We start from the raw sequence: 17,137 nt of genomic DNA, 5'->3' as shown, positions 1-17,137 counted from the left end.
GGGAACATATGTAATAATTTCAACAATAAAGATTTTAAAAAAATAATAAGTAAATAAGTCCTGAAGCTCCAACAGCCATGGGTAAGGTTGAGGACCCAAAAAAAGAGGACAGAAAAAGAAGGAAAAGAAGCAGCAGGGAATGCTATGTGTCCAGGACCTCAGAGTGAATAAATTACAGAGTTTCCAAGGCTACTCGTTTGGAGTATTAAGGAAAGATAGAAAGAATGGCCATTCAGAGTCAGAGGAAAAAATGCTTGGGCTTTAAATAACCTAGAGACCTGGCCTGTGGGATGAATGCTTGGAAGGTGATCGGAAAGGAGGAAGGTGTTACCTGGGCTGAGCTCCAGCCTTCTATTTGCCCCAGGGTGCTCAGCACTCCCCAGTCCACCAGGATTAGCTCCTGCAGTTCCCGCTCTCCTAGACCTATTAAGAGCCGACCTAGCTGCAGGATTTGCTCAGGACGAAATCCCCGTGGGGGACCCCACAACTATAGAGAAAGAGAGGAACAACGTGAGTGGGAAAAGCACCGGACTAGGAGTCGGAATGCTGGGTCTTAGTCTTGCCTCTGACCTTAGCTGTGTACGTTGAGGCAAATCACATGCCTTCTCTGGGTCTTAGTTGCCTCAACTATAAAATGAAAGGGTTGGAATAAAGTTCCTCTGTCTAAGCTGTTATTGGAAGATTGTAGAGTCTCAGTAGGAAAATAGCAGACTCCAGTCCACGAGTTCTAAACTATTATGTGCACCAGACTCGCCAGGGATTCTGTTAAAATTCGGATGCCCAGACCCACCCTCAGTGAGTCTAGCATGGGACCCTGGCATCGGCATTTCAAACACCTGCTCCCCAGATGACTTTAACACACACTAAAGTTCGGTAACCACTGCTCTAGTCCCTCTACCCATTGCATTAGCTTTCTTTCCTCAATATTCATCCCCTCTGACTTTCTACTTAAGAGCCAAACCCTCGTGGGTTTTGTTGTTTTTTTTGGGGGGGGGGCAAAACTTAAAAAAAATTTTCAATTACAGTTGACATACAATATTATATTACTTTCATGTGTACAATATAGTGATTAGACATTTATATAACTTACAAAGTGATCACCCAGATAAGTCTGGTATCCATCTGCCACCATACACAGTTATTACAATATTATTGACTATATTCCCTATACTGTACTTTATATCCCTGTGACTATTTTTATAACTGGCAATTTGTACTTCTTAATCCCTTCAACCTTTTTCACATGTCTTCCTACTCCCCCACACATACCCATCTGGGGACCATCAACTTGCTCTCTGTATCTATGAGTTTGTTTGTTTGTTAGTTTATTTCAGTGATTCCCAAAGTGGGCGCTACCGCCCCCCCGGTGGGCGCTGCAGCGATCCAGCGGGGCGTGGTGATGGCCACAGGTGCATTTGGGGGCGATGAGTAACTGCTATTAAAATTTTTAAAAAATTAATTTCCAGGGGCTGAGTAATATTTTTTCTGGAAAGGGGGCGGTAGGCCAAATAAGTTTGGGAACCCCTGGTTTATTTATTTTGTTTTTCAGATTCCACATATAAGTAAAATCATATGGTATCTGTCTTTCTCTGTCTGACTTATTTTACTTAGCACAATGCCCTTTAGGTCATCCATGTTGTCACAAATGGCAAGATTTTATTCTTTTTTATGGCCACGTAATATTCCATTGCATATATGTACCAAACCCTTTAATTCTTTGATCTCCTATTTCCCAGCCTCTCATCCCAGCATCCATTCACTTCTGTCCTGCACCACACCCTACCAGCTTTCCCATGTTTTTTCATCTCCAACCACAACTGGTCTCCCATCCTTAACCTGTTTTGCCTTGCCCATTGCTGCCCGTAGTTCCTCAGGCCCAAGTCCTGGGTCTCCTGCAAAGAGTGCCAGGCAGTCCTCAAAGTCTGAGAGCTCCATCTCTGCAATCTGAGTCGCAGACCAAGCTGCTGGAAATGTCCCCCGTACATCTGCACAATTTGGCACAGGTTCTAAAGGGGGAAGGTAGGGCCTGGGTCAGTGTAGTATTAAAATATGATACTCTTTTATAGAAAGCTACCTACAAATGGAATAACCCCTCCAAACTTTGGTCAAGGTGAGTACTATGGGTCAAGGGATTACTATAGTGCAGTGGTTCTCAACCTTCCTAATGCCGCGACCTTTAATACAGTTCCTCATGTTGTGGTGACCCCCAACCATAAAATTATTTTCGTTGCTACTTCATAACTGTAATTTTGCTACTGTTATGAATCATAATGTAAATATCTGATGTGCAGGATGTATTTTCATTGTTACAAATTGAACATAATTAAAGCATAGTGATTAATCACAAAAACAATATGTAATTATATATGTGTTTTCCGATGGTCTTAGGGGACCCTGTGAAAGGGTCGTTTGACCCCCAAAGGGTCTCGACCCACAGGTTGAGAACCGCTGCTATAGTGAGAGATTTATAAGACACATAGGATACTAGAACAAGTGACTGGAGAGAACAATCCCCTCACTGTATAGATGGAAGATTGAGGGTGTTGCCTAAGGATTTAATGGCAGATCTAGATTAGAACCCAGGTCCCTAGCCCCACAGGGGCTCCTTCTTATATCCTAAGCATTTTCCCCACAGAGAGCTCCACCACCCTTAGCCAAGCCTAGAGCTGAGTCGGCTGTTAACAGGGATAAGAGAATAGGAGAGGGGGTGTCCTAGGCTAATTTCTGATTGCCCTGACTTCTGATTGCATTGTTGCATACTCTTTCCTGTTCACCCTGCCAGAAGCATGAGTATTTGGGGAGTTTCACCTGGGAGATAGTCTGCAGTGGGCCGTACAACCCCAGCTACCAAAGCTGCTTTCTTGGGAGCAAGCTGTGGCCCCCCACACAGCTGTCCAGCTCTGCTCTGTTCCCAGCTCTGCTGTTTCTCTAGGAGACGCTCCAGGGACTCTGCGCCCAAGGCCTCCTGTGTGAGAGAGTAGAAGGGAGATGGGGAGACCTGGGCAGGTCAGGGCCAGCGGCTGCAGCTCCAATTCCAAAGTCCTGTCTCTTTTTAACAGTCTCCCCCAAATCTGGGCTATACAAACTCTGCCCTCAACCTCCTTGGCCTTTACTCCCCAGAACCAGCTCACCAGTCCCTTCTCTGTTCTTACTCCCTCCCTTGTTCCTTCACCTCACCCTAGGGATCAAGGAAATCGCCTCAGTAGACAGAGTGAACACTAGACGTCCAGCTTGCTCTACTTCATCCTGGCTCCACAACTCTGGTTTCCTGGTGGGGGAAGGGGGACAAGAAGAAGATCAGGGGCTGGGATGTTGAAGGAGCTGTGAGGAAAAGGAAGGGAAAAAGAAGACATCCTAGGATTGGGGACTCAGGGCTCCAAGGGACCTCACACATATTGATGGGCTGCCACTGATGATGATGGTTGAGAGGCTGGGTTAGAATCTGCAGTTCTCAAATGTCCATACCCAAGAAGAGGCTCCTGTGTCAGCAGCCATCCCAGCTCTGTGGCAAATGGCTCTCCCAGGCAGAAGCCCTGCAGCTGACTGAGGTGGGCCAGCAGGGTCTGTAGGGGGATCCGTCGTGTGCTCTCTATCCCCAGGAATCCAACCAAGGGGCCCAATGTCTCCAGCACTTCCCTTGAGACTGTTGTCTCCTTTGGAGCCTGAAGAGGAGGCATTAGGCCTTAGGACAACGCACCTCTGACTCAGAGGACCAGACTCTGATCAAGACACCAAAACCGTGATCTTTCCTCCCTCCAACTCCTAACTCAAGACCCTATGATGTTCATTTTCTTAAACAATAAACCCAGATAAGAATAGGCAGAAAGACTGGGAGGAGAAATCCAAGGAATTTCTTGGACTCCAAGGGCTGTGGACAAGAAACATGAAACCAAGAGATAAAATCTAGGGCAGCGATTTTCAACAGTTTTCAATCTCATGGTACACGTAAACTAATTCTAAAATTCTATGGCACACCAAAAAATATATTCTATTTTTTGCCAATCTGACAAAAAAAATAGGTATAATTTTGATTGATTCACACCAGATGGCTATTGTTATATTTAGCTGTTGTCATATTTTTAATTGACAATCTAAAGGAAAAGAGATCTGTGATCCTGACTAAATAGTCAGCTATTGCATATTTTAAAAATTCTTGCAGCACACTGGTTGAAAATCGCTGATCTAGGGTCTAGGGCCTTAAAGATGAGAATCATAGCAGCAAAAGTGTGAGGTTGGCCTAGAAGACAGAGGGCATTGTCTGAGGGGTGAGAATTGCCCCAGCTCAGTTCTGAGTCTGGTAGGGTGGACTCTTACCAAGTTTTGTAGTGCCCTTTCTGCCAGAGCTGCCCGGTGGAATGGGGTCAGTGCCAGCAGTTGCTCTGGAGCAGCTCGTACCAGCTCTACCACCAACATAATGGATTCATTGGAGAGTCTGTCCATCAACCGGACCCTATAGCAATTTGATAATATGGGCATTGGAACTGAGCCAAATTGAGATGGGACCATAGAATGCCACATTTCTCAGACAGAAGGTAACATCAGATCAAATTCTGTGGCCCTGACAGGAACTGATACTAAATACCCCATGTCCAATTCCCATCATAGTGCTTGAAGGGAGAGAACAAAGGGAATGACATATTTCTAGTCTTCCTGGAAAAAAAAAAAAGGAAGACAAATAATCCCACCTTGTATAATTGAATCAAAAGCCAAGAATATTAAGTACCACTTAGAAAACTTTCCTCATTTTATAATTTTTTTAAAAATATATTTTATTGATTTTTTACAGAGAGGAAGGGAGAGAGATAGATAGTCAGAAACATCGATGGGAGAGAAACATTGATCAGCTGCCTCCTGCACACCTCCCACTGGGGATGTGCCCGCAACCCAGGTACATGCCCTTGACCGGAATTGAACCTGGGACCTTTCAGTCTGCAGGCCGACGCTCTATCCACTGAGCCAAACCGGTTTCGGCTATAATTTTTTAAAAAATGAGGTTCACAGAGATCAGATGGTGAGGTCTTACTCCCAATTCTTGTTTTCCAGTCCCACCCTTCTACTTGCTGTGAGGTGGTCCCCTCTTATTTGTGTAGCGCTATGCAATTTACAAACTTCTCTTAGGTACTATCTCATTTGATTCTTATGACAAAACCTGGGGGTAAAACAGGTTTTTGGGGGGGTTTTGTGTGTGTGTGTGTTTTGGTTAATCCTTACCCGAGGATATTTTTCCATTGATCTTTTAGAGAGAGTGGAAGAGAGAGGGAAAGACAGAGAGAAACATCAATGCAATTGGTTGCTTCCTGCATGCACCCCGACCAGGGCCCAGCCAGGGAGGAGCCTGCAGCCAAGGTACGTGCCCTTGACAGGAATCGAACCCGGGACCCTTTGGTCTGCAGGCTGACACTCATGCACTAAGCCAAACTGGCTAGGGTTACAACAGGTATTTTTCATATTCTCCTTCACAAATTAGGAACTTGGATCTTCTGAGTCATGGTTCAGCATCATTAGCTTCATCCAGACCCTAAATTATCTCCAAGAACCAACATATTTAAACAGATTTGAATGGCATTTTAAAAAAAAGAAAGAAAAACTTTTGCCCAGAAATCAGAAGTGACATCCTGTATTCTATCTAGGTTTGCCAGTTCTGGAACTAGGCCACCTAGTAGTACAAGAACCAAAAATCTATGAAAAGGCCTATAAAAATGAAAGGATGAAATTAACTGCTTTTACCGTCATTTCATCCCCAAGAAGACCAATACCAGACTTTTCCTAGTCTGGCTTACAGTTCTGATGACATTGGAGTCAGAATCTCTGGGTTGAGAGGAGGCCCCATTTCCCTTCTCACCCAACACATACTTGAATCTACAATATCCATGCCAAAGGGCCATCCAGACCCAGACTTGAATAGCTCCGATGACTCAGAACTCACTATCACAATTTTCCTTATATTGTGCAAAAATTTGATTTTCATTCATTGTTTCTAGTCATGCCCAATGAGACCATTCAAAAACATGTCAATCTATTTTCTCATTTGATAGCCCTAATTTAAATTTTATTTATTTTTACTTATTTTGTTAAATGGGGAGAGAGAGAGAGAGAGAGAAATATGGATGTGAGAGAGGCACATTGACCAGTTGCCTCTCACCAGGGCCGGGGATCAAACCTGCATCCCAGATACATGCCTTTGACCAGAAATCGAACCCCAGATCTTTTGGTGCACAGGCCAATGCTCTAACCATGGAGCCCCACCGGCCAGGGAGCCCCTGGGGTATTTGAAGGCACCTATCACATTTTTCATAGATTTTCTCTTTACCTATCCCTCTGAACACATTAAGAACACAGAGAGGAGAGCCCTAAACAGACTACAATCCTCTAGGGTAGACTTGGACTGCTGCTTCCCTCCTTTCAGATACTCTGTCTCTATGGGTTATTCTCAGATGGCTTGGCAGGCCACATCATAGTGCCACCCTTAGCTGTCCCATGCTGGGGCCATGTTCTGGGAACCAGTTGATACTCAAGAGCAACTTTAAATAGAATCTCCTGCTTCTGGCTGTACTTGATTTCAAGGAACCACCAGTCAGAAAACCAACACCTCTAGGGCGTTTTCTAAGGGCAGAGCTTCTACTCCAGATTGAGTTTTCTAAGGGTCCAGAATCTCCAGTTGTAGCACTTACGGTAAGTCCAGGAGCAGCTTGGTGTCTAGCCCACTCAGTTCTGGCCCCAGGGTAGTCAGCTCTGGCTCTGGCATTGCCGTCCTCCGCTGTACCTCCGCCCAGATACAGGCCCTCTGTGGGACAGTGGGGGGAGCAGGGCAGGACGGAGCTGAGCATGGGGCTGGGTTCTAGACTTAGGGTCCCTTCTCCCACTTAATGCCCAAACACCCCTCTCACCAGGCTCCCTCGAACCCCAGTGGGCAGTTGATAGAGCATGTGTACCACTTCAAGGAAGTCTGCCATCGAGTTGATCTGCTGCAGAAACTCACAGGACATGCCCCCCGCCAGGGTTCCCAGAGCCCTGTGGGTGTGTGAGTGCGCAGATGTTCATTCAGCACATGCCACAGCCTGTCTGCTGTTTGATATCAACACTCTCAACACAAGTACAGGTGTTTGCTTATGGTAATTTAGAGTTTGAGAAACGCTTTTCCATACATGGTCTCATTAGCTCCCCACAGCATCACCACTATTCGTCAGAGAAGAAAGATGTACAGAGGACGAATGATGTTCCTAACATCATTCTACTAGAAATGTGGTCAAAGGAGACTAGAGCCATGTCTTCAGATTCTGATGCCACAGTTTTCTACTGGAGTGTAGGTAAGTGATATTTACTTATTCCTGTTTATTCCTGCTTGGCCAGTGGCTGTGAAGTCACTTTGGATTAAACTAATAACAGCAAATATCTACTGGGAGCTTACACTGGACCAAGCCCTGTGTTAAGTACCTTATGCCTTATCTCATTTAATCTTCACAATTACCTGTGAGGTAGGTACCATTTTCATTCTCATCCTATAGAAGAAAAAACTGAAGCTTCGAGAGGTTAAATGACTTTCTCAAAATCACAAATAGGTAACAGGGCAGAGACCTGAACCTGGGTCTTTTAAATCCCTTAGATCTTGTTGGGACGGGTGTGGCGCGATGGAGGAGCAGGGAGTAAGCACAGGAGGGGCCAGGAGAGAGCCCACAGGTGGGGACCATGCACCATTCATCCCCATTGCATGTCACATGGTGACTGGAACATGGTAAGCACTTTAAAAGGTTAGTGCTCCACACAAGTTACTCACTGCAGATTCCTGAGGGTCAGGTTGGTGGGCACCTGCATCTTCTTCCAGAGAAACTGGGCCTACAAGAGAAAGAAAGAGGGACCACTTCCCAGCAGAGATATTGCCCAAAGACCTAAGATGCCTTGGACCCAGTCCTACCTCTGACCCTGTGGGCCCCACCAATCACATTATTCAGGATACGAGGAATAAGGCACCAGATCTAGGGCTGAGGGGTAAGTAGAGGAGGTGGACAGATTGAGAGAGGGGAGTTGTGGGATAAGTGGGGAGAATTACCTGCTGCTCAGACCAGGGCAGCTCCCGGTAGCGCCTTCGGTTAGCCAGAAGAGCCGGAGAGTCCAGTTGCAGCAGCTTTAGTGGAAGCAGGGGAAGCAGGCAGTCTGGCCAAGTGGTGGGGATAGGCTGCCAGTGGGGATGGGTGTAGCAGTGTAGTGATAGGTGAGAGAGTCTGTACTCAGCCCTCAGAGAAGAAGGGGAGCCATGGGGGCAGGAAGGGGCCAAGTCTAGAATCAGAGTGGAATGGTATGTGCCACTGTAGCAGTGCATCCCTGAGAGCCTCACACTGAAGATGATTGTGGTCAAGTGTTGCCGCTATTCAGGCACCTGATGAACTAACGTTCCTTAGCCTCTCTGAGCCTTGGTCTCTTGATCAGAAAGTGGGATCGTTGGCCTGGAAGGTTTCTCAGATCCTTCTGGCTTTGATATTCTAGGACAGTGTGGGCCATCCTGTCCTGCATCTGGAAGTGGGGAGCAGCTAAAGTCTTGGTGGATACAGAGCTAACCTGAACTCTGAGGTCCACTGCTTGGGGACTGTGTGAGGCAGCACCAGCCATATGAAATTGCCCTGGGACATGGAGAGGAGCTCAGTCGGAGATCCCACACATACCTGACCAGGGATACACACAGCCGCTCCGGCACCTGTTGTACCCGTATTTGTAACTCCATCTTTCACCTGCATGAGAAGTATGTGTGTGTTACTGGGTGTTTGTAAGGAAGTGGGGAGGTATGGGCGGCCCTCCCTGGCTACAGGGAAGATGACCTCCTCCCAACCAGAGCCCACAGCCCCCGATTGTCTCATCTTCCCTGCTATTCTCATACCCGAAAGGTCTGCAGCAGTGCTGCGGTCTGGCAGGCTGAGAGGTGTGACAGTTCGGGGGCCAGGCAGGAACAGGCCCCGACCAGAACTCTCCTAGGGATGGCCTGCAGTGTCTGGGAGCTGAGGCCTGGCAGCAGAGGATGCAAGGAGCAGAGCTCCTCCAAGGACAGCTGGGAAGCAAGAGAGACAAGAGGCCTGAAGAAGAGGGCCAGGGTGGTGGAGAAGCCAACAATCACAGTGCAGCCAGGCAGCAGGTATGAGGGGAGCTGAGCAGGAGGAAGAGGCAGATGTGGGATCCAGGGAGAGGGGGCACAGGGACCTCTCAAGGATGTTGAAAAGTTGCTGCTACTTACTTCGTGACTAGGGAGGAGCCGTCCAAGCAGCAGGGCAGCCTAAGGTGGGATGAGATAAGAAACAACGGTTCTCAGGTTCTGGTAGCCAGGTCCTAAGCAAGATCTGCCCTCCAAAACTTCCAGCTTTCTCTCTACCACCCCAGTAACCAGCCTGGTTCCTGGCTGTTTCTTGACCTGAAGAATGGGGGTGAGGGAGTCCTCCTTGGAACAGAGGAATAGGAGGCTTCAGGGAGGCTGACAGTATTCCTGCATGAAATTCTCCTGACTGGCATTCCAGAGGGTGGAAGGTGGATGCTGGGGAGTGAGATAGGCCCACCTGGGCAGGTGTGACACTGGTTCCATGCAGGGCAGGAAGCATGGCTCTAAGCTGAGGCTCGGACAGCTCCTGCAGGAAGCGGAGGCCCAGCTGAGGGAAGAGAGGGGCCCAGACTCGCAGCTCCCGGGGGCTCATCACAGCTCCTCCAGATGAGCGCAACACCCCCATAAGTTCATATGCCACCTGGAACCAAAGAAGGTTTGGGACTGAAGGGAAAAGACAGGTGAACCTTAAACCTCTCTAATCCTACATCTGATTGCTCAGGGCCTAGTCTAGGGCTTGGAACCAAGAATGGAACAGGAACAGATTGGATTCAAGGTGTCAAAGGATATGTTCGGAGTGGCATAGACCAGATGTGGTAGGTCATGGACAAGAGGAGGTGGTAACAGATAAGAATAGTATAAGGAATGGAGGTGGCAGAGGTGGGGGGGGCGAGGGCTGGCACCACTGTGTTCAAGCTTGGTTGAGATAACTGGGCAAGTCCTCTACAGAGACCCAGGGAAATACTAGAGACTGGTAGGCCTGTGCCAAGGGGCTCACCCGTCCTTGTGGGCTGAGGGTCCCATTGGCCGCACATTCCAGCAGCCCCAGTTCTACCGGCCCCATCGGATCATTCAAGGGTACTAGGCTCTGCAGCTCCTCAGGGGTCAGGAAACAGGCGAGGGAGCCCAGCCTGAGGAGGACACGAAGCTGGTCTTCATCTGGTCACTGAGGCTGGTACTAAGGCAGGGACCAGGTGGGCACATGGAGTAGGCACTCTGACCACTAAACTAGGAAATGCCATAAAACTAGGAGAGTGCCATAGATAGGCCTCTCTCCTGGAGCCCTACACTACCTGGGGCCCCTGCCTGCTCTCTTGCCCCTTCCTACCTAGGACTCTAACCCATCATGACAGCTGTACCTGCCTCTATCCCACTCTGGCCTTGATCACTGATCCCACAACCACTCACCTGCGCACCTGCTCCTCTCCATCCTGGACACTCTGGTTCACCAGGCTACGCAGCACATGCCGGGCATGTCCTGGTCCAAGACCTGCCGCTGGCCAGCTATCCTCCAGGGCCTGAATCTGAGATGGGGAGGGCCAACTTGTGTTGGGATCACTATGGGGCAGTTGCAGGGAGGTTGCTCACTAGGAGACATGTTTCTGACTCCCGTCCCACCCAGTAGAAGGTGGACTAGTCAAGTAAAGATGATTCTCATACCTGGTGAGGGCTGAGCTGCAGAAAGTTCTCTAGAGGAAGGTGGGGGAGCAGAGGCAACACTGCCCACAGCAGCTCCTGGGGCCAGGCAGGCACCTCCCCGAACAGTTCAGGGGCCAGCAGTCGCCTTGCCAGAGCCTCTTTCTGTTCAGGCCTCATTTCTGGGCTGTAATCCCGGATGGCAGCCAGGCTAGGGAAAGTAGTGAGTCTTAACCCTCAGCCCTGTTTCAAATTGTCCCCTGGTTCTCTGAAGTCCACTGCCATGGACAGGAGGGAAACTCCCTAGTTTTGTTTTGTTTTTTAAATATATTTTATTGATTTTTTACAGAGAGGAAGGGAGAGGAATAGAGAGTTAGAAACATCAATGAGAGAGAAACATCGATCAGCTGCCTCCTGCACACCCCCTACTGGGGATGTGCCCACAACCAAGGTACATGCCCTTGACTGGAATCGAACCTGGGACCCTTCAGTCCGCTGGCCGACGCTCTATCCACTGAGCCAAACCGGTTATGGCAAAACTCCCCAGTTTTAATAGAGAGGAGCTCTAGAAGGAGCTGCTCGAGGCAAGTAGGGTTGGCCTGACCCTGACAGGATCAGGAGGACTGATATGAGGTCCTTACACACTGTCGTTGGCCAACAGGGATGGTGGGAAACGCATCAGGTCAGAGACAGCCAGGAAGGGGATGAGTGGTGACAGATCAATGAAGAGCTGGGAGGTGAGGCGTGGGTACCGCTGGAGCAGCAAAGCCGTCAGGCGACCAAGGGCCTGCTCCTCAGATGGTGGTACCTGTGGGGGCACAGGAATGGATGCTGGCTCTGAAAATGCTCAGCATCTTTGCTATCTCCTCCCCTAAGTTCCTCTTTCCACTGGAGCAAGCCCTCTGCATGCCAGGTTCCAGATGCTCTTCATTCCTAGATTTTCCCCTCCACCCTGCCCCCCTACCCCTCTATGCCCACCTGCAGCTGGGACCAGGAACGGTGCATGAGTGTCAGGAAGCCCTGAGCAGCCTCCCTTTCTGCTGAAAGCACCAGGTGCTGGAGATTTTCTGGGGGCATGTGCAGGTATGCCTGGGAGTAGGAAGTCATGGTGAGTATGGCCTCACTAGGCAGGGACCTCAGGCCACAGCTGTCGCTCAGTCCACCCAAGAGCCCCTCCGACTGTTACCTGCACTAGAATCTGCAGGGCCCACACACTCTTCTCTCTCTGGAGCAGATCCCACAGCACAGGCTGGTGGGGAGACAGACAAGATGCCAAGAGAGCTGTCTTCTCTGTCCCTCCTGCAGCTTCCTCAGGCAGTCCAACTCCACTTGCTAGGATGCTTGTTCTTCATCTGAAGCCAGTATGTGTGTCTCCTCAGATATTCAACTCCTTTAGGTCAGGGACCATGTTCTCTAACATCTCCTATGTCCTCTTCCGAGCCAGGTCTATAGTTGGCTCGATAAATACTGTAGATCTGAACCAAATTACTAAGAGTCTATCTAACCCCACTTCATGGTCCTAGTGCTTGAGAAAAATGAGCCCTAACATGGAGTAAGAAATCTTTATATACCCTATAGACCCTAGCAAAGTGCCTTATACATAACAGGCACTCAATGAATTTTGGCATTTACCTATTCTAGGCCCTTCACTCTACAGAGAAGAAACTGAAGCGCCAAAAAAAGCTAAATTAAGTTACTTGCCAAAGACCACACTAATTTGTGGCATAGTTGAACTTAGAACCCATTCTTCTAATTCACACTTCCCCTGAATTTTTCTTATTTCTGCCTTATCTTCCTTTTTTTTTTTTTGCCAACCTCCAAGTCTCACTCTCTAGGGAGACCACACTAATTTGTGGCATAGTTGAACTTAGAACCTATTCTTCTAATTCACACTTCCCCTGAATTTTTCTTACTTCTGTCTTATCTTCCTATTTTTTTTTCCAACCTCCAAGTCTCACTCTCTAGGAACAGAACTGAAGCTTTCTAACTTGATCCCTTTCCTTTCTGGAGCAGAAAGAGAGTCAAAGAATCAGAAAGAAAATGAGATCACATTTATTCTATGTTTCCATATCATGCACTGTGCTAAGCCCACAGCATGCATTATTTCATGTAACCCTTACACCCACCCTAAAAAGAGTAGCACCATTATCCTCCCCCATATATAGATGAGAAAAATATTGCTCAGAGAGGGTATATAACTTGTCCAAGGTGCTCATAGAACTAAGAGGTGCACCCAGGACTGTCGGGCTCCAGAGCTGCATGCTTACTGCTGCCTCTCAGTGTTAGAGAATCCCCCAGGAGGCTCTCCCCTCTGTCCCAGGGGCTTTCTCCTTGGCAGATCACTCACGCTGAAACAGGCCAGCAGCTCCATCTTGCTTATTTCAGAGCTCGAGCCTTCAGTGAGTTCAAAGCCTGGTGAAGTGGGCTGTTCCTCCTGTTCCAGGTATTCCCCAACTGTCCTCAGCAAACTGCGCCGGCCCTCTGGGCGGAAGGCATCCCAGAAGGAGCAGTTGTCTGGGAGACTGGAGAGCAGCAGGGCCTGACCCAGCATCCCCTGGGCTTCAGTCCCTCCGGCCCCTGGACCCAGTAAGAAAGTCAGCAGGCGCAGAAGATAATGTAGACGTGTAGGGTGGGCAAGGGCCGGCACGGAGGACTGACAGCGTGGCAATTGGGAGAGCATGCCAAGCAGGAAGGGACCCGGGGCCAGGCAGAGTGGGGATGGTCCCAGGGGTGGCAGAGAGGGTAGAAGAGGGCCCAGTAGCCCATCTAGGAAGCACGTGTCATTACCCCCACGACTTATTCTGCACTGGCCTGCTAGCCAGGGCCAGTAGGGCACCAGGGCCTCATACATGGTATCATTGAAACATACCATCATCAAGAAACTACCCCCATCTGGGCAGCGTTCCCCACAGGGTCCAATGTGGCAGGGTGGGAAAGCAGTTACATCTGGGGTAGGGCCCTGGCATACATGCTGAACCCAAGCCTGATTACTGGGGGGCACAGCCTGCAGACTGGCCTTCCTACATAGCCGCTCAGCCCATAGAGTCTCATTCTCCAAGAAGCAGCCCCAGAAGATCTCTGGGGTGAGGGGAACAGGGGGCAGGCCTTCAGGGCAGCTGGTGGGGGGTGGGAGCAGACCAGCACAGAGCGGCTTTACCAGGCGGCGGTGGGGGCCATACAGGGCTGAAAAGGAGAGGTTGGTGCAGATTGCTTCCAGGAACTGATCAGGAAACTGGTCATGGCAGGCCTGCAGCCAGCCTTGGGCACCTGGTGCCCAAGAAAGCGCATACCACACAGCTGTCTGGCAGATGGCAGTGATGCTGGGAGGGGGCGGCGGGGTGGCAGGCCTGGCGAGCTGGCAGAGCAAGTGGATGGAGAAGTTGGAAATGGTGTAGGGTGGCGCTGGGCCTGAGTGGTTCTCACAGAGGGCTTCCACGGAGATGGCGCGCCGTTGGCGAGGGCTGATGTGGGCAGAGGGCTGGGAAGCCCTGGGCAGAGGCACACCCGTTCTCAGGCATTGGAGGAGGGCAGGGGGTGGGGGTGGTGATCCAGACAGAAAGCCCAGCGCCTGGGCATCCCAGGAAAGGTTGTGCCGGACGCCCCTGGGTGCAGAGGGAGGAGCAGGCAGGATCTGGTCAGTTTACATTCCTCCAGCTGGAGAGTCTGACCGTGGCCAGAGCCCTGCAGTGAGGTTCCCGGGAGTATAGGTGTTCCTGGTTTAAATGCTGGGATTCGGGAAAAGGGAGAGAGGTCTGTCTTGCTAAGACACAGAATCACCTAGGAACACGGCCCGGTTGAAGTCCATCTGTCTTTCTGGCCCTCTCTTCCTCCTTGTTTTTTTTTTACATGCTTTTAGATAGCTTAAACACAACCCTCGGTTGGCCTCAATCAGGAAGGCTGCCCACCAACTGAGCATGTCTAATTGTGCTCTGGCACTGTTGTACTAAAATAGTAAAGGGGGGAGAAATCTGGTCTTGTCCTTTTTTTTTTCCATGTCCCATCTTCATTAATGACAGGTATTAAGCACTATGTGCCAGGAACCATTCTATGTGGCTGACACTTACAGTGTCAACTCATTTAATCCCTTGCAACAACTCTGCTGTCGCTAATATTACCCATGTTTCACCATTGGGAAAACTGAGGTATAGAACGAGATGTGACTTAGAGCTGCACAGTCACATTCCAAAACCACCAAACCACACTCCTCCCATCAGTTTCCTCTCTGTTCCGGAAGCTGACCAGTTCCAGGCCCAGTCCCCACAACTCCTCCCCTGTTACTTACCATAAGAGCAGCTGCTGTAGGTTGCCTAGGAGGGAAAGAGTAAGCAAGAGGACTGCCCCAATCTCATCCCTTCTTGCCCTGCCATAGCCCAGCCCCGGCTCCAGCAGCACTCACCTCCCTGGCACTGCCCATTGGCATCAGGCTCTGGCTGCCCCAGAATGGAGAAGACCTCATCCTGCAGGGAGTCAGTGACACGGAGCAGCCCCTCCTGGAAGGCAGCATAGAGGGGGGCCCCCACTGTGCGCAGCAGACCCCCCCAAAGAGCCTCTTCAGAGCCCAGCTCCCCCACTGGGGTGAGCAAACTCAACAGACCCTGTAAAAAGTGGGGGCCTGGCTCTCTCCCATCAAGGCCTGTGGCATTGGTGGGGTCCATACTGGGCTGCACCTGCACCAGGGCCTGCCAGCGTGTGCCCTCCAACAGCAGCAGGAGAGAAGGCAACCAGTCAGCCACCAGGACACAGTCAGAGGGCCCATCGCGGGTGCATGGGGGCCGGGTAGGGGTAGGAGGCCCCCCAGGAACGACAGCTCCCAAAAGCACCTCTGCAAGTCCTCCCAGGACGCCTGCCTGGTGCCCCAGGAAGTCCCGGGGGGTCTGCTCCTGTCCCAGCAGTGCCAGCACATCCCCTAGCAGCCCTAGCATTGGCTCCCAGTCTGGGCTGCCTCTCAGTGTCACTAGGAAATCATGGAGCCGGAGGGCAGGGGGCTGGGGAGGTGGGGGCTCTCCCACCGGCCCCTCCCCCATTCTCCCAGCCTCAAAAGAAGAAGAAATGTTGGCCAGGAATGCAGAGAACCGCGAGCGGCTGAGGTTCCTCTGGGGAGCCTGGTCCAACGTGGAGAACAAGGACTTCAGGAGGGAGAGACCATGGTCCTGGGACTTAGGCCCAGTAGGGGCCAGAGTCACTGTAAGGAGAGAAATTGGAGGTCACTAAAGGGTAAGAGCCTAGAACCCAGACTCAGTTCTGCCCTGGACCCCAATGCCAGCCTGGATCTAAAGATGAGGTGAGGGAGATGGGGAACTGGGGAAAGAAGACTTGGACTCCTTTCTTAGCTCATTTTTCCCCTTAGCTCCAGTCCCTGCCCCCTTTCCTTGCCCCTTTCTTTATCTTTTACCTAACCAGTTAATATCCGCATTCGTAAGTCTTTTTTCCAGCAACCATCCCCTTCACCCCCAGCACTGCTCACTGTTTCTCTCACCTGTACAGGACAGCAGCAGCAGCAGGAGCAGCAGGGGCCAGGGGCTCAGAGCCATGTTTCCAGGTGAGCACTGGTACTAGAGGTGAATTCTGGTTATTCTCACCTTGTGTGGGATAGCCAGGTAAGGGCAGGGCACTGCAGGCAGCCTGGGTCTCCACTGACACTAGTGTGGTCTTTCAGGAAACAATATCTGTAACTTGACAGCAGGTTTGTCACCTGAGCCACTGAATACCTGATCCTTTGGCTTTAGAGAAAGGTGTGCTTCTGTGAGAGGGACGAATGATAGGGGATCCCAGGGGGCCTTAGGAGGAACCCTAGGGGATAGCTTCAGTTAGGAGCCAGGATACAAATAGGAGTATGTAGACATAGAGATGGAGAACTGGAGACCCAAGGTATAAAATGGGAGCTCTGCAGAAAAATATAAGAAAATAAAGAGGGTTCAAAAGGAGTTTAAAAAGCTATTAAGATCTGAGGGAATCGAGGAAGAAAGGGGGCCTGGGAGAAAGGAACTTGGAAGTCAAGTGTAAACAGAGAAGAGGAATGAAGACAAAGTTCTGGTCTGAGGATGGAGCATTCAGGAAGAGGATATCTGCTTTTGATTCAGTACCCAGAACCACAAAATGCTAAGAGCTGGGCGGGCCTTCAGAAAGCACATAGACCAAACCTCTCGTCTTATGGATAAGGAAATAGATCCAGTCAGTTGTTTGCGACTTGCTCATTAAGCCATTCAGATGTTTGGGGCTGCCCTTCGGCTCTTTTACTGTGACCTAAGTAAAAAAAAGTCTGGGGGGCAAAAAGAAAAAAAAAAGCATGGGCTGAAAAAAGAGATAAACCAGATTAAACCTCTGTGCAAGGGGCTACCTACCCCCGGCCCCTATGGAGACAGAGAGAGAGAAAGAGAGAGGCTCAGAGATGTCATTCAAAATAATCTGGTCTGGTCTGGTGTG

At 50.0% G+C, this 17,137-nt stretch overlaps 1 protein-coding gene across 1 annotated transcript in view; it reads right to left on the bottom strand.

The window, feature by feature from the left end:
• STRC (stereocilin) overlaps positions 1–16,245 on the bottom strand; it is an 18,321-nt gene extending 2,076 nt beyond the window's left edge. Inside the window, exons 1-24 of the mRNA XM_005877541.2 lie at positions 16,191–16,245; positions 15,111–15,896; positions 14,997–15,021; positions 13,062–14,316; positions 11,901–11,963; positions 11,693–11,803; positions 11,356–11,522; positions 10,739–10,925; positions 10,487–10,602; positions 10,077–10,209; positions 9,537–9,719; positions 9,221–9,259; positions 8,870–9,037; positions 8,658–8,723; positions 8,048–8,173; positions 7,775–7,833; positions 6,888–7,011; positions 6,672–6,784; positions 4,315–4,450; positions 3,466–3,662; positions 3,178–3,268; positions 2,809–2,965; positions 1,837–2,006; positions 332–487 (exon numbers count right to left, since the gene is read on the bottom strand). Of these exons, the coding sequence (XP_005877603.1) occupies positions 332–487; positions 1,837–2,006; positions 2,809–2,965; positions 3,178–3,268; positions 3,466–3,662; positions 4,315–4,450; positions 6,672–6,784; positions 6,888–7,011; positions 7,775–7,833; positions 8,048–8,173; positions 8,658–8,723; positions 8,870–9,037; positions 9,221–9,259; positions 9,537–9,719; positions 10,077–10,209; positions 10,487–10,602; positions 10,739–10,925; positions 11,356–11,522; positions 11,693–11,803; positions 11,901–11,963; positions 13,062–14,316; positions 14,997–15,021; positions 15,111–15,896; positions 16,191–16,245 (4,683 nt within the window). The remainder of the gene's footprint in view (positions 1–331; positions 488–1,836; positions 2,007–2,808; positions 2,966–3,177; positions 3,269–3,465; positions 3,663–4,314; positions 4,451–6,671; positions 6,785–6,887; positions 7,012–7,774; positions 7,834–8,047; positions 8,174–8,657; positions 8,724–8,869; positions 9,038–9,220; positions 9,260–9,536; positions 9,720–10,076; positions 10,210–10,486; positions 10,603–10,738; positions 10,926–11,355; positions 11,523–11,692; positions 11,804–11,900; positions 11,964–13,061; positions 14,317–14,996; positions 15,022–15,110; positions 15,897–16,190) is intronic.
• Between the last annotated feature and the right edge of the window lie 892 nt (positions 16,246–17,137).

The sequence above is a fragment of the Myotis brandtii genome, unplaced genomic scaffold (assembly GCF_000412655.1).
Source record: "Myotis brandtii unplaced genomic scaffold, ASM41265v1 scaffold521, whole genome shotgun sequence".
In the NCBI taxonomy this organism is placed as follows: domain Eukaryota; kingdom Metazoa; phylum Chordata; class Mammalia; order Chiroptera; family Vespertilionidae; genus Myotis; species Myotis brandtii.
The sequence above is the reverse complement of the archived record's forward strand: the minus strand, read 5'-3'. Positions and strand labels throughout refer to the sequence as shown.